This window comes from Bubalus kerabau, chromosome 3 (assembly GCF_029407905.1).
Source record: "Bubalus kerabau isolate K-KA32 ecotype Philippines breed swamp buffalo chromosome 3, PCC_UOA_SB_1v2, whole genome shotgun sequence".
Taxonomy (NCBI): Eukaryota; Metazoa; Chordata; class Mammalia; order Artiodactyla; family Bovidae; genus Bubalus; species Bubalus kerabau.
The window spans coordinates 184,930,844-184,945,381 of NC_073626.1; the positions used below are offsets into that span (position 1 = coordinate 184,930,844).

A 14,538-nucleotide genomic window follows, 5' to 3' on the forward strand; every position below is an offset into this window, starting at 1 on the left:
ACATTATAGTGTAGTTTACCCTTCCGCCTCCTGGTATATTGCCAGATGAAGCCTAACCCATTGTTTAATCTCAATCTGCCTCCTCTGCTTGTTCATCTGGGCCATTGGTGGCTGGAGAAAAACATCATTGGTGTGTCTGTCTGTATTTTGAAGAATTTCAAATTTTTATGAACAAAATCTAATTAAACAATTTTGTTCTTTTAACTGGATCAGTTCATCTGTTTACACTCTTGTTAATTTACACTCTTAAGTTTATCTGATTAAAATTTGCATCACTTTTATTAAAGTTTCCTGTCACTTGCCTATATTTTCAAGTTTCTCATTTCTCTAAACATAGAAGCTTTATTTTATAATCCATGACTGACATTGTTGGAGTATTATGTAAGTTTCTTTTTGCTGTCCCATTTGGTTATTTTAATGTTACCAGTTCTTCTGTACCTGGTTATCTCTGGAAAATTTTTTATGGTATTTTTATTTTTTACTTTTTGTCGCACTGTGTGACATGTGGGATCTTTGTTCCCCCACCAGGGGTTGAATCGGAGCTCTCCTGCCCAGCTCCCCCCACCCCCCCGCCCCCACAGTGGAAGCAGAGCCTTAACCATTGGACCAACAGGGAAGTCCCTGTAAAATTTTTTGTGGTGATTCACTTAGGGCTGAAATGAAGCCACCTCCTCCAGAGAGACCTTAGGTCTCTTCCTGCCAGGCTCCTGGGGTCCCTACGGGTTAGGTATCATCGCAGATCAAGTTCAGTGCTTAAGGTCCCCTTGCTCACTCATGCTGTAAGAACCTGGCCAGTTTTTACTTGTTTATTTTTAGTGGAGACATCCACAACTAGTTCCATGGGTTATTTCAGGACTTTTGGGGGGCGTTGCACTGGGGTCTCTATTGCGGGGCATGGGCTCTATGGTTGTGGCGCACGTGGGCTCAGCTGCTCCGTGGCTTGTGGGACCTTCATCCCTTGACCAGTGATCCAAACCTCACCTTCGGCAGTAAGAGCGCGTGTGGGCTCAGCTGCTCTGTGGCTTGTGGGATCTTCATCCCTTGACCAGTGATCCAAACCTCACCTTCGGCAGTAAGAGCGCAGAGTCCTAACTGGACCACCAGGGAATTCCCTTATCTACAACTATTTTGAAAGCAGTTTTCCTTAATGACTTATATCTCACTTTTTTTAATTCTCTTTTTTCTAGAAATAATAGCTTTTTGATTTTGCATTCAAATCTTACTAGTTTATGTGTAGTTAATTTTTTTAAGATGTTAGAAAATATGAACAATTTGATTGTTCATAATGAAAATATGAACAACTGATTCTTGGTAAGCATATGGCTCGGTCTGTTAGTGCATAAGGGGAAGTATACTACAGAATGATTTTGTAACCCTTAAGTGCCCAGAATGCTGTAGCTTTGCATCTGTACATATTGCAGAGGGAATAGAGAGTTGACACAGAGAGGTGATAAAAACAATGACTACCACATTATTTTATGAGACTAAATTTTTTAAATCTAAGGTGACATGTTTTGGGTTCTACTGGATGCATAAAGAATTGTCATCGTTACAGTGCAGGCTCAGGATGTAAGAAGAAATAATGTCATCTAAACTTTCTTTCACTTTTTCCCCTTCTCCTTCCCTAGGTGGGTCCTATGTGTATGAACTCAGCGCGGTCCTCATACACAGAGGAGTGAGTGCTTATTCTGGCCACTACATTGCCCACGTGAAAGACCCACAGTCTGGCGAATGGTATAAGTTTAATGATGAAGACATAGAAAAGATGGAGGGGAAGAAATTACAACTAGGGATTGAGGAAGATCTAGGTAAAACCTTTAAGTTGTGAGTGCCCTTTTAAAATATAATTTTATTTGTTTTTAACAAAAATGTCGGTGAGAAATTATTATGGCCCAAGATTGTTATGGACTATCAATGCTACTTGCATTTCTTAAACACGTGAAATCTCTGAACTTGCATAGCAATGCTTGGATTTTTTTTCAAAAAGTGATTTTGGATCCTTTTGTAGTTCATGAGCGTGATGATTGGGTGTTCACACTATTTCGTGATTTGTGCCTCACTCCAGACACCGGCACATTACCCATCTGACGTGACAGAAAAGGAAAAAGTGATTTTGCTCCAGGGATGGTTCCATAATGTCCTGCTTTTAGTACAGTCTGAAGGCGTATGTTTCATTTTCAATTAACAGGTTAATTGTGGGCAGCTAGGGAAGAGGGTGGTAAGTATTAAGCTAAAAACTATGAGTAGTAGATTTAATATAGGAGGATCTGGACTATGTATTTCTCTGGGTCAGGACATGTATTTTTGAGAAGTAATAGTAGGGGAACTTTGTAATAGTATAGTAGGGGAGCTTTGTTCTCTGAACAGCATCTCCCCTTCACTGTTAAATATCTTATCCCAACCCTAGAGTGTGGAGCCCTGCCTCTGTGGAGATTAAGCTGCTTATTGTTCCATGGTAATGAGGTGTGCTATAAAAGGTGCTTCCTGAAATAGTTTCTAGTATATAGTTCTCATCACCTTGGTTTTCGTGGGCTAAATACCCGTTTATTGTCCAACGGAGTAGACAGGTCTTCCGATAGGAGCCATGTTGGCTGAAGTTTTAATCCCTTTCTTACTGTTTGTCACTTGGACTCTGAGATGCAGAAAGGGAAAAGGAATGGGAATAGGTGGGTGTCTCCTGCCACTGTCCTTTCTTAAGGATCAATACCACTTGCCCAAGTGGAGGACCACGGCAGTTGACATTGGCTTTCAAGGAAGGCATAGGGAATTTTGCTGTAGGTAGTCATGTAGTGGCTATATTGTAACTTGAAGGAATATTTTCTTTTCTTTTTTTTTTTTTTTTATGTACGCTATTTTTGTTCATCAGTTGTACCTCCAAAGAGCTTGAAAGTGAAAGTGGGAGGTGTGCTGGACTTAACAGTTGTGAGTAGTGTTCCACCCAGGTGTGATGCTATGAGTGTTTTCTAATTTTAAGTCACATTTTAGATATATAGCAATGTTGCTCCCACTTTACCTACGTAATACTCAGGCTCTTAATTAACATTTGCTTATATTTTTTCTTATTGTGATATTCATAGTAGGAACAAAAATTGACATTTAGCTTTAAACTGTGAATAATTAAACTTTAGTTTTATTTGTGTTCTTTTTTTTTAACTGTTCTTTACTGAGTTTTTTTGATCTGTTTCATTTTTAGTAAGAAAATTGTAGGATTAAAAGCATTGTTAAGGCTCTCCATATAGGTAGTCTTAAATTTTAGAACATTTCAAGAGGAAGAGACCCTACATGTTAGGATCCCATTCCAGTATTTTAATGCCTCGTTATATGCAGCTTATATTGCTGCTTTTATCTATTTTATCAAAAATAGAAAATCCTTATTAAATTCCATTATTCATTCTTATATTGTCTTGTGAACATTTATGAATCATTTTATATTTCACCTTACACAAGTTAATGAACATCTTAAATCTTAATAGTTTTTAGTTAGAAATGACCAACAGCTTTTCCTTTTACATGCTGAGATTATTAATTCCCTACTGCTGTAGTCGTTAAGCTTTTTTGCTCCTGATTCTCTGAGAAATATTGAACAACTTTTGTGTTTCACTGCACACTTTAAAATCCAGGATTTTTCATTGTAAATTTAAGTAGCTCCCAATAATGTAACTTCTGACAAATTACAAATACTGAAACAAACTGTAGCATTATTACTCTTGTATCCAAATGAAACTATATAACATAGAGATTCCATACATCCTCATCATTCTTTTCAAAGTTACATGAACTGATATTTTTAATAACAGTATTTTTTAATACTTCCTCTTTGTCCTGTCCTAGTGTTTTCATCACACTGACCTAGAGAATTTTGTTCTGAGGGAACATAATAAGTTTTCTGTAACTGTAAAGCTCCAAAAAGTTAGAAAGTGTTCTGAGGGTTTGTTTTTGGTTTTTTGGTTTTTTGGTTTTTTTTTTTTTCGTTTTAAATAAATATTCCTATATATTCGATAAAACCAATACAGGTTTTAAAAGGATTGAACCTGACAAAATTTTACTGTGAATAAATCTTTTGATGAGATAAGACTTGTCACAGGATAGGAGCTTGTATCTTTTTTTTGTGAAGTGGGAGACGGATGACTGAAAGGAGAAGTAGAAACCATCCGTGGAACCTCAGCAGTTTTAGAAAAGTACACCGGCAGTGGAGGGTCTGGTTCTTGTTTCCTCAGAACCGTCCATGCCCTCCTCCCCGTTAGAAAGTTATCCTGGGATAATCAAACTCAGTTTGAAGGTCACCTTCATGTGATACACATGCCATGTAAAACACTAACGTTCTCTGCTTCTGAATTCATAGAGATTTGTCGCTCATCTTAGCATTTCATTTCATTTGGGGAGGGGGGAGGAAACATGTCATTTTATTTCTTTGTGCAGTTAAGCCTAAATTTATTTTTGTAATTTAAGACCAACAGGAAAATAAAATCTATATATTTGGTTCAGGTTAGTCATTGTGAAAAACAGTACCTTCTTTGCAGCTTTTAAAAATGGAATATGGCAGGCACTGGGGATTAATAAACATTCAAAAAGGTATCCAGCCTGCAAAATTTACATTGCCTTTCAACGTATCTTTAGCTTGTATTTTAGGAATTGTTATCTATGACCACCCCTACCTCCACCGCTTTCCCTCCCCTACAAAAGAATGAACAAATGATAGGAATTCTAATTTAATCATCTTTTGATTTCGCTTACCTCAGCAGAACCTTCCAAGTCCCAGACACGTAAACCTAAGTGTGGCAAAGGAACTCACTGCTCTCGAAATGCTTACATGTTGGTTTATAGACTACAAACCCAAGAAAGACCCAGCACGACTATTCAGGTACCAGGTACGCAGTTTTTCAGGATTACTTATGGCAAAGATTTTTTAATACCTTGCTCCAAGATCAATGATTAGAACAGGTGACCTTTATCTGTTATGATAGGTTGACTGTGTATATGGTAAGTGGTAAAAGTGCATATAATCATAAATTTGATTTAAAGTGATGAATTTTTAAAATAAAGGAGGCTTTCACAGAGCTATTCCACTTGACCTCCTAAAGAAAAGCAAAAGCAATTAAAGAAATGTCTTTGGATAATAAGGACGAATTTAAAGAGCAGTTCCATTCTGTTTTGTTCAGCTTGAAAAGCAGTTGTGGGTTTAGCCACTTATAAATCTTCTAGGTTTAATTTTTTTAAAAAAAGGAAGAGCTGCTGCTTGCCTGAAGGCAGTCTAGTTGTCACTTTACCTAATACTGTGCTGTGCTCTGTGGCAGCATTTGTTTTGAGTGGTGTTTCTGAGCCATCGGATGTTTCCAGTTGGCTGACATTATGGAGAAGCGGGTCGAGGAACCCCTGGTGTTATCAGGGGCTGTCTTCAGCTTTACTTCTGCCTGCAGGCTGGAGGGCAACCACAGTGGGAAGTTGCTGCCAAGTCTCAACCAGTATTTGTTGTACTTGAGAGTTCAGCACGGTTCTTGGTCTTTGGAAAACAGGATAAAGGTTTTTCTGTCTTTTCTGTTCTGAATAGCCTTTCTTCAGGAGCTGGTGGATCGAGATAATTCCAAATTTGAGGAGTGGTGTGTGGAAATGGCCGAGATGCGTAAGCAGAGTGTGGATAAAGGAAAAGCAAAGCACGAAGAAGTTAAGGAGCTGTACCAAAGGTTACCTGCTGGAGCTGGTCTGTAAGATATTCTGGGACAGCACTGTTGCCATTGAGTGCCTTGTTTCTTTTATGTCCACAAATGTATATGAACAAACGTTCCCCTGCCCCTCCTTATTTATAACCCATTAATGCCAGCTGATGCCCTAACGCTTACTATGTAAACCAGCGTTAACTTAATGTGTAGCCTTCCGTATAACTCTTACCATGTACTTTTAAAAATGGGAAGCTCTTAATAAATTACGAGGTTTAGGTCAGCACTCTGCATATATAACTCTTACAGATATTTCTAATTTGTGAGACGTTAGCTTATTTTTAAAAGAAGAAATCTGATCAGGCTACAATGGAAGCAGCTCGCCTAGTCTGTTTGCTTGCACGCTTTGCGCGCCAGCAGTATTAACAGGCATCTTTTATATGAGTGCTCTTTTTATGGTGCTGCTAGATTATTCTGAAATTGAAGATCAGATAGTCTAAGGATAGGACAGCTTTCTGCTGACACCTCATTTCTTAAGAATTATCCCACACAGTCCAGCTCATTCTTTTACTATGTATGTTTATTCAAGTTTATCTAATGCCTCATAAAGGAAACCTCAACCTTTTAAGGCTGGTATGCCATTTGTAATAATATATTTTCTGTCATTTCATAGGCAATTCCCCATACCCAACTCCTACTTAAAAAAGAGACAGTTTTACTAATTTTAGAGAATAAATACTCAAGCAGAATTGTACTTGTGGTTTTGTTTTGATACCTCAGTTTTCCGTTACTGGTATAACTTTAAGCAAAAAATGAATATCGAAGAATATCTCTCAAAAGTTCTGTCTGAATTGTACCTTAATTTGATTCTCAGCTTTCTTTGTAACTTGTTATTCTCACTCTGTTTCAAGAGTTGGGATTATCATAAAGAACTAGACTGACCTTAATTTTACTGGAAACAGTTTGGAAGTGAACATGTAATTCAAATCTCTAAATTTATTCAAAGGAATTGGTACCTCGAAATCTATTTTCTGGACTTTGATCATAGCTTCCTGGATTCACAGGACAAGAGAAAGGACTTACTGGGTCTATAAACTAGAATGCTATTTTTGAATCACACTTTAAAACCTCGTGGTCCAAAGATGTCATGTTGCAGATTTACACTGTATTCCTCTTGGCTGTTTTCATTCCACCTATAAGAACCTGTACTTATGCTCTCTGAGTATGTTTATATGTTATCAGTACTCTTGCAGTTATGAGCTTTATTATTTTTCATATTTACAGTAAGCATACGTGGTAGAAAGTCCATGTTTTCCTAAAATACTGTTGATCTCAAAATTAATGACCATGGTTTTGTGCTGCCAATCAAATCTTGTTACGTTTTTTCCTAAGTCTTTGTGAACATATTAAAAGAAGGGTCATTTACTATAAAATATGAACCTCACCAGGAACCAGAACGCTTTTGGCCCTTTTTATTTAAATTGAAATAAATTATTTTTTAATAATCCTAAATTATCTCTAGGTAAGTTCTTTCAGATATTTTTGATGCCGTGGTCTTTCTAGACTTCATCCCTTTTCAAAAGAAAAGTTCCTGTTAAAATCCAGGCATTTAAAACTGTATATAAATAACTTGGAACCATAGTATACATTTTCCTTTGGTAAATATTTTAACAGTTCTCTCACTTCATCAGATGCTGAGATTTTTATACAGTGTGTTATCCCAACTTGACAGACTTCTTCCTCCTGTTTGTTAGTTGATTATCCATGCTTTGGAATCACAATAATAGAGAACGTCTTTGAGAAACTGCCAAGAGTCTTTGTTTAGTGTAGACCCCAGTTAAGGAGACTCTTGGTAGAAATTGATATAGCTCTTTCAAGGTTCTTCTGATCTTCATATCTTGTATTGATAGCCTTGAAATTGCTAAAAGTTTAACCTATGGGAACTCTCCTTGGGAAAAAATTAGCTATGCTAAGATTTCTTTTTTGCTCTTTTGGATAGAGATCATTCATTACCATTATGTGATGTAAAATGCCCCAGTCATGTTACCTGTGCTGAATCTTAAGGTCTCCACTTTTACATATGGTGCAAATATACGATTAACTTTTCTATATCTCTTTTCCTCCAACAAAGCTCAAAATGCTTCACATATCTTATCTTTTACATTCAGCAACATCCCTGTGAGGTAGGTGGAAGGCAGGTATTATTACCTTCATTTTACAAGTAAAAGATCTGAAGCATAGAGAGTTCAAGTGACTTGCTCAAGTTCAGTTTCTTGGTGGCAGAACTTGGACTCGGCTTGTGGTCCCGGGCTCTTCCTCTGCAGCTGTGTCAGAGCTGACCAAACAGTTGCGAGGCCCTCAGTTTATGATATACAGTTTCAGCACAAATAAGGGATCCAACAGTTTTGAATTTTGTTTTTGTAAAAATTGAAATGTTTTACACTGAACTTAAAATGGAAGTTAGTTTTCAGACTTGTAAATTTCAGGGAAGTGTGAAATTGGTCAAAATGGGCTTTTGAGTTGAATTGTCTATCCCTCAGATCTCATCAGAAATAGTATCATAATACAAATACATAAATTCAACCTCTGTATGTTTTCTTCTATGTTTTATGCTGGGACTCACTGGAGATCTTTGTAAGTAATCAAAGCTGGCCCTTTATCTTTAATTTTGGCTTTTATGGAACTCTGGGGCTCTGTTTTCCCAAATTAAAACTCATTTTGAGGTGTCTGGCTGTATCTTAATTTTTCCAACTTTGGAATTGATACATTTGACTCTGGTGCACTTCATCCTAGAAGTTGCTTAACATAGCTTAATTTCTTGAAATACATAATATGGATTTGTGTGGGGAAATCAACTACCTTTTAATCAATGTCAGTATCATCTTGGATGAAGAAAAGTTCTGGTGTTTAAACGGACTTGTGCGGTTGTACCTGAGTGAGGTTAATTTTTTAACTTAAGACCTAGTCAGACTTCTCATTTTAACTTTCAGTTGTGTATCACACATGGATGATAAGTGTTTATGAAAATCACTATGGGAGTGAGTCTATGTGATTTGCGAGCTAGCTTCGAGTGTGGCTTGTCACCAAGCTTGGGTGTCCTGATCAGAGCTCTGCTGTGCTATCAAGCAAGACACTTCTCTCTGTGGAAGCCTCTTTTGTAGAATGTGGTTAATAATACCAGCCGATCTTACAGGGCACCATGCACAGCTCCTGGAACTCAGTTGAGTGGTAGTTAAATGGTGCTTTGTGCTGTACTCATCAGACATCTTCCCTGAACAATGAGTCTTCTTGATTCTCCTAACTTTGGAAAGAGTTTGCATTGTCTTTTGAGGAAAATGAATGTCATTCAGTCAAAAGGCTGTAAAAATACATAGACTCTTTCCCTTGCTTTCTTCCTCAGAGCCCTATGAATTCGTCTCTCTTGAGTGGCTGCAGAAGTGGTTGGATGAGTCAACACCTACCAAGCCTATTGATAATCATGCTTGCCTGTGTTCCCACGACAAGCTTCATCCTGATAAAATATCGATTATGAAGAGAATATCTGAATATGCGGCTGACATTTTCTACAGTAGATACGGAGGAGGACCAAGACTAACTGGTAATACAAGCTGTCTTCTCTGCTTAAAAAAGGAGTGCTGCATTAAGTCGTCATCATATGATCTTTTTAAGTGTTTATTTTCGGTGCTGGGTCTCAGTTGTGGCATGTGGGATCTTCACTGCTCCCCTTGTGGTCTCCATGATCATTTGACTCAAAGTGTGCTTAGACCTCATCTTCCGTGTACTTTGCAAAAAGGATCTGCTACCTCAAGTAGAAGTTAAGAAGCATTATACATGGTATATTTATGACATTAGAAAAGAAACTGATACTGCTTATTCAGTTTTGTTTTGTTTTCTGACAAGGCAGACAAAACAGGATACATTTGAGAAAGCCATCTAGTAGTGTTTTGTTATTTTATTCAGTACCCTTCACAGTATTGGTCTGGTTGATACCCACATGAAGGTCTTAAACAATTAACATGACATTTAGAGTTGTCAGATATATTGATCACTCTCCCCTCTTTTACAGCCTCCATTATTTGATGGTGGTCTGGCAAAACTTGCATCAAAATCTTGTAAAAGGTTTTACTTTGTGGCACAGACAGTCAAAGCACATTATAACGTTTTATAACCGATGGTTCCTTATGCAGGATAGCCCTATTGCTGTCTTGATGTTTATGTCACCAAAATAATTTGGGACGTATACCAGTTTGCTGAATTGTCTGAATTAGTGACTTTGGGTTAAAATTCTTCCTTGCTTCATGAAGTGCTGAAAACATCTTCATCACAGAAAATCTGTCTGTGAACACGCTGCCTTTCTCCCGCTCTCTCTGCCTCAGTGAAAGCCCTGTGTAAGGAGTGTGTAGTGGAGCGTTGCCGTGTGCTGCGTCTGAAGAACCAGCTAAATGAAGATTATAAAACTGTAAACAATCTGCTTAAAGCAACAGTAAAAAGGTATGGTAATATGGTGTATATTGTTTCATAGGCTAAAAAACCAAGTAGCTTATCATTTATGAATAATAGAGACTTGGGATCTTCGGAAGAAAGAAGGTAATGAGTGATTAGCCAAGCCAGATTAAATTTTGCAGTGATCGCCACTGAGGCAAAGATAGAGAGAGCTGAGTGGCAGCCCTCCTGGCTGTATTCCATCCATTATAAAAGGTGGGAGCAGAAGTGTGGATCTGAGGCCTAAACAACCCAAGGCCGGGGGCTCGCCTGTGTCATGGAATCAGGAAATGCTGATGTTGGAAAACCATTCTAGCAGGTCTTAGGGTGTCCCCTTGAGAGAGGCTGAAGTAAGAATGTTAACAAACTGCACATCTGACTACCTGCAATTTAGTAGTGAGGAGTAAAAATGGCCAAAATAGGTTAAAAAAGCATAAATGCACAGAAGCAAATATTGAACTTTTGATTCAGTTTTGTTGTGATCTTTATAAGAAAAGGAGGGAGAAGGATATTAAGAATGTTGCCTGCATAATTTTGCATTCTCTCTTTATTCCACAGCAGTGATGGATTTTGGGTGGGGAAGTCCTCCTTACGCAGTTGGCGCCAGCTGGCTCTTGAACAGCTTGATGAGCAAGATGGCGATGCAGACCAAAGCAACGGGAAAATGAATGGCAACACCTTGAATAAAGGTAATATTTATCAATAAAACCTGTTTGTAGGTGGCTGTGAATTATACCACAATTGTAAGCACTTGTTTGTGGTAAAATTGTTTTGGGGCTTCCCTGATGACAGTAAAGAATATGCCTGCAATACAGGAGACCTGGGTTCGATCCCTGGGTCAGAAAGATCCCCTGGAGAAGGGAATGGTTACCCACACCAGTGTTCTTGCCTGGAGAATCGCATGGACAGAGGAGCCTGGCAGACTATACAGTCCATGGGGTCGCAAAGAGTCAGACGCGACTGAGCAACTAACACTTACACCTTCAAAATTGTTTTAATTCCTTCCATGTAATGCCTAAAGCGCTCAAAAATGTCTCAGAACAAGTAAAAGATTGTAAGCTATTGAAAGTGAGCAAGGGGCACTCCTCATAACCTGACCTGCTGTGGGCTCTGGGTCTCTCTAATTAGTCCTAAGAAAAATTATTTTAAATTTTGCTCCAGCTAAAGTTTTTAAGAAAAGTCTGTTGCAAATTGCCCAATGTATAGTTTATTAGCCATACTGGAAGGCTGAGTTTGTTAAGTGATTGACCTTGAACTTCTGCATTTTTCATCCAGGAGAAAATGCAGGTTTTGAATAGCATTTTACTTATAAATTCTTTGGATATTTCTGAAGTTATGCTTGTAAATAGGAAAAGATATTAATGTCAGTCAATGACTCAGTTTAATTTTGTTTTTGTTTTGTTTTGTTTTTTTTTTTTTTATTTTATTTTTAAACTGAACATAACTGTATTAGATTTGCCAAATATCAAAATGAATCCTAATTTTGTAATCAGTATTTTATAAGATATGGGAAGTTAAGGCATTAAAACCTTTTAACTTTAAAATAGAAATTGTTTAAACAGTTTATTAATTGAGAGATACAATTAGTGATCCATAAGAAATTATTTCATTTAACTTTTATCTCCAGATATTAGTATTTACCTACATACATTTTTATTATTTTAATGTTCTTAACCTTTTACTGAATTATTCTGTATTTACTGCATTTGAATATTTGTATCATTTTATTTGGTATGGGACTTCTCATGTCACTGCTTTTTCAAGAATATAAAAACAGTAGAAAGTGAAAATGACTCAGTCTTATCCGACTCTTTGCGACCCCCATGTAGTCCATGGAATTCTCCAAGCCAGAATACTAGAGTGGGTAGCCTTTCTCTTTTCCAGGAGATCTTCCCAACTCAGGGATCGATCCCAGGTCTCCCACATTGCAAGTGGATTCTTTACCAGCTGAGCCACAAGGGAAGCCCAGGAATACTGGAGTTGGTAGCCTATCCCTTCTCCAGCAGATCTTCCCGATCCAGGAATCAACCCGGGGTCTCCCGTATTGCAGGCGGGTTATTTACTAATTGAGCTATCAGGGAAGCCCAAAGCCACTATTAATTTTAAACTGATTTTTTTTTTTTAATATTTAAAAATTTGAAGAGTGTTTTTCTTTTGGTCAGTGTATTGTGCTGTATACTTCATTAAGTTAACATTAGTTTCAATTTTATTTTGTATTGTTTTTGAAAAGATAGTTTTAAATATATTTAATGTATTATAACAGTTATATATAGTATATGACTTTTACATTGAATGTCACTATGCTGTATACTTGAAACTTCCATAAAGTTGTACATCAACTACTTCATTAAAAACAAAGATTGAAAACATTATTTTTAATGTGTCATGTGACCCAGGGTATTAAATATCTTGTGTTCTTTCAAGCCTTTTTATATATATCAGTGATCTTTCCTTTTTTTTTTTTTTTTTTTCCTTTTTTTTTACATTAAAGTATATTCGATTTGCTGTCTTGTGTTAGTTTCTTGGGTACAGCAAAGTGATTCAGTCACACACACGCAGCATTCTTCTTCATAGTATTTTCCATGGTGGTTCATCACATGGTGTTGAGTATAGTTCCCTGTACTGAACAGTAGGAGCTAGTTGTTTATCCATTTCATATGTATAAGTTTGGTCTGATAATCCCAAACTCCTAGTCCTGTGCCTCTCCCACCTTTCTTCCCTTTGGCAGCCACCATGTATTCTCTCGGTCCCCAATTCCCTTTCCGTTTCATACATTGGTGTCCCCTTTTGGGTTCCAGCGAACCTTCATTTTAAGTCAAGTTTGATGCCATAATAGAAAATGCCTTGGTGTCCTAGATTAAAAACATGTTCATGTTGCTTTCAGAGTAATAAAATGCTTCTCATCTCCCCCTTCCTCCATTCAAAGATTTTAAAAGCTTGAAGCTAGGTAGAAGTAACAAAGTCTTTCTACCAGATATCCCTGTAAATAGTGGGTTTTCAGAATGATGCTTCCATTGGCACAGTTGTGGATCTTCCTTTACAAAGACATTCAGTGTTTTAAAATCTAGCAACTAAATTTCATTGAATGCATATATTTATACATTGAATATATATGTGTATATATAAAATATATATTGCATGTGTATATATAAGTTGAATGTATATAATATATATAATATACATTGAATATGTAGTATATATTGAATGTATATATGTAATATACATTGAATGTGTGTGTGTGTATATATATATAGAATGTATATATTTATTTATTTAACTTATTTCAGCTTTTAAAATTAGTTTGTAAACACAGATGCAGTACCTGCTTCTTTGCCTAATTTTCACATTGTGTGACCCAGATTGAGAAACAGACAGGAGAGTTACCTGGTCATGTGTTTTTGCCCATTTTTCCACTTGAACCTTTTTTTTTTTTTTTCCTACTTGACCTTTTTAATGACTAATTAATAAATTTTAATTTAAATTTATTAATTTAATTTTAAGTAAATGTTCTTTATATATGTTAAGTGTATCAAAAGTGTGTTGTGTGCTTAACCTGGAAAATCCATGAACCACTATTCTGTAATCTGTTGGTGCTTAGGACTTGTTTTACGTGATCCTATTCCCTGGTGTACACAACTACAAATTGACAGTTGGGACAGTGTAGACAAGTAGGCAAAGCAGCCATTGTAAGAGAACTGGTAATAGGAAAAGGAGTGTTTTAATTATGTATATTTAACATCAAAGGTTAAATCTTTATTTCGTTAGCCTTCTAAAGCTTTGTCTCGTTGCCCTAAAGAATCGATGGATGAAAGTAACATGACATGTATATGATTATCCTGGTTTATGACACAGTATTCTAAGTACATAGATTAGAATTAATGGAAAGATAGATGAACTGTTTTTCAGTTTGAAAAAAAATGCATATTTTCTTACATAACCCAAATCTTTAAAAAGTAAAACTGCCATTCAGAAATTGTTCTTTCCTTTTAAGGGAAAGATGAAACACTTCTTAGCTCAACTGTCAGAATCAGCTGGGTCTGATTTTTAGAATGTTTTAAAGTTTTCTGTGTTTGAAGCTGTGTAGAGTAGTGTCTTTGCTCCTTTGAACTTTAAATGTTGCAGCTAGAGGAGTTACTCTGTGTATGTCTTTTGATTAGATGAATCAAAGGAAGAAAGAAAGGAGGACGAGGAGGAATTGAATTTCAATGAAGACATTCTGTGCCCACACGGTAAGCCAAAGTGTCAGACTTCCTCTGTTAGTGTTTAGCATATCATAAATATTTTGTTAACAATATTTCATGCTCAGAGATTAGGCCCTGATGTGGAAGGCATGGCAGAGTAGTGGCTTTCTGAACTGGCCGTGACCTGATGGTTCTGTCCTCGCGCTCTCTTGAGCGGCTAG

At 36.9% G+C, this 14,538-nt stretch overlaps 1 protein-coding gene and 1 non-coding gene across 6 annotated transcripts in view; both read left to right on the forward strand.

Moving 5' to 3' along the window:
• USP48 (ubiquitin specific peptidase 48) overlaps positions 1-14,538 on the forward strand; it is a 73,563-nt gene that overhangs the window by 34,459 nt on the left and 24,566 nt on the right. For 2 of the 5 annotated variants that reach the window (XM_055574228.1, XM_055574224.1), the window contains exons 9-15: positions 1,629-1,808; positions 4,740-4,868; positions 5,549-5,698; positions 9,055-9,252; positions 10,031-10,145; positions 10,695-10,825; positions 14,294-14,365. In XM_055574228.1, coding sequence (XP_055430203.1) covers positions 1,629-1,808; positions 4,740-4,868; positions 5,549-5,698; positions 9,055-9,252; positions 10,031-10,145; positions 10,695-10,825; positions 14,294-14,365 — 975 coding nt within the window. The remainder of the gene's footprint in view (positions 1-1,628; positions 1,809-4,739; positions 4,869-5,548; positions 5,699-9,054; positions 9,253-10,030; positions 10,146-10,694; positions 10,826-14,293; positions 14,366-14,538) is intronic. The other 3 variants (XM_055574226.1, XM_055574227.1, XM_055574225.1) reach the window with 3 other exon arrangements.
• Positions 1,997-2,090, forward strand: LOC129648140 (small nucleolar RNA U13). The gene has a single exon (XR_008712722.1). It is a non-coding gene; the product is annotated as a small nucleolar RNA U13 (small nucleolar RNA).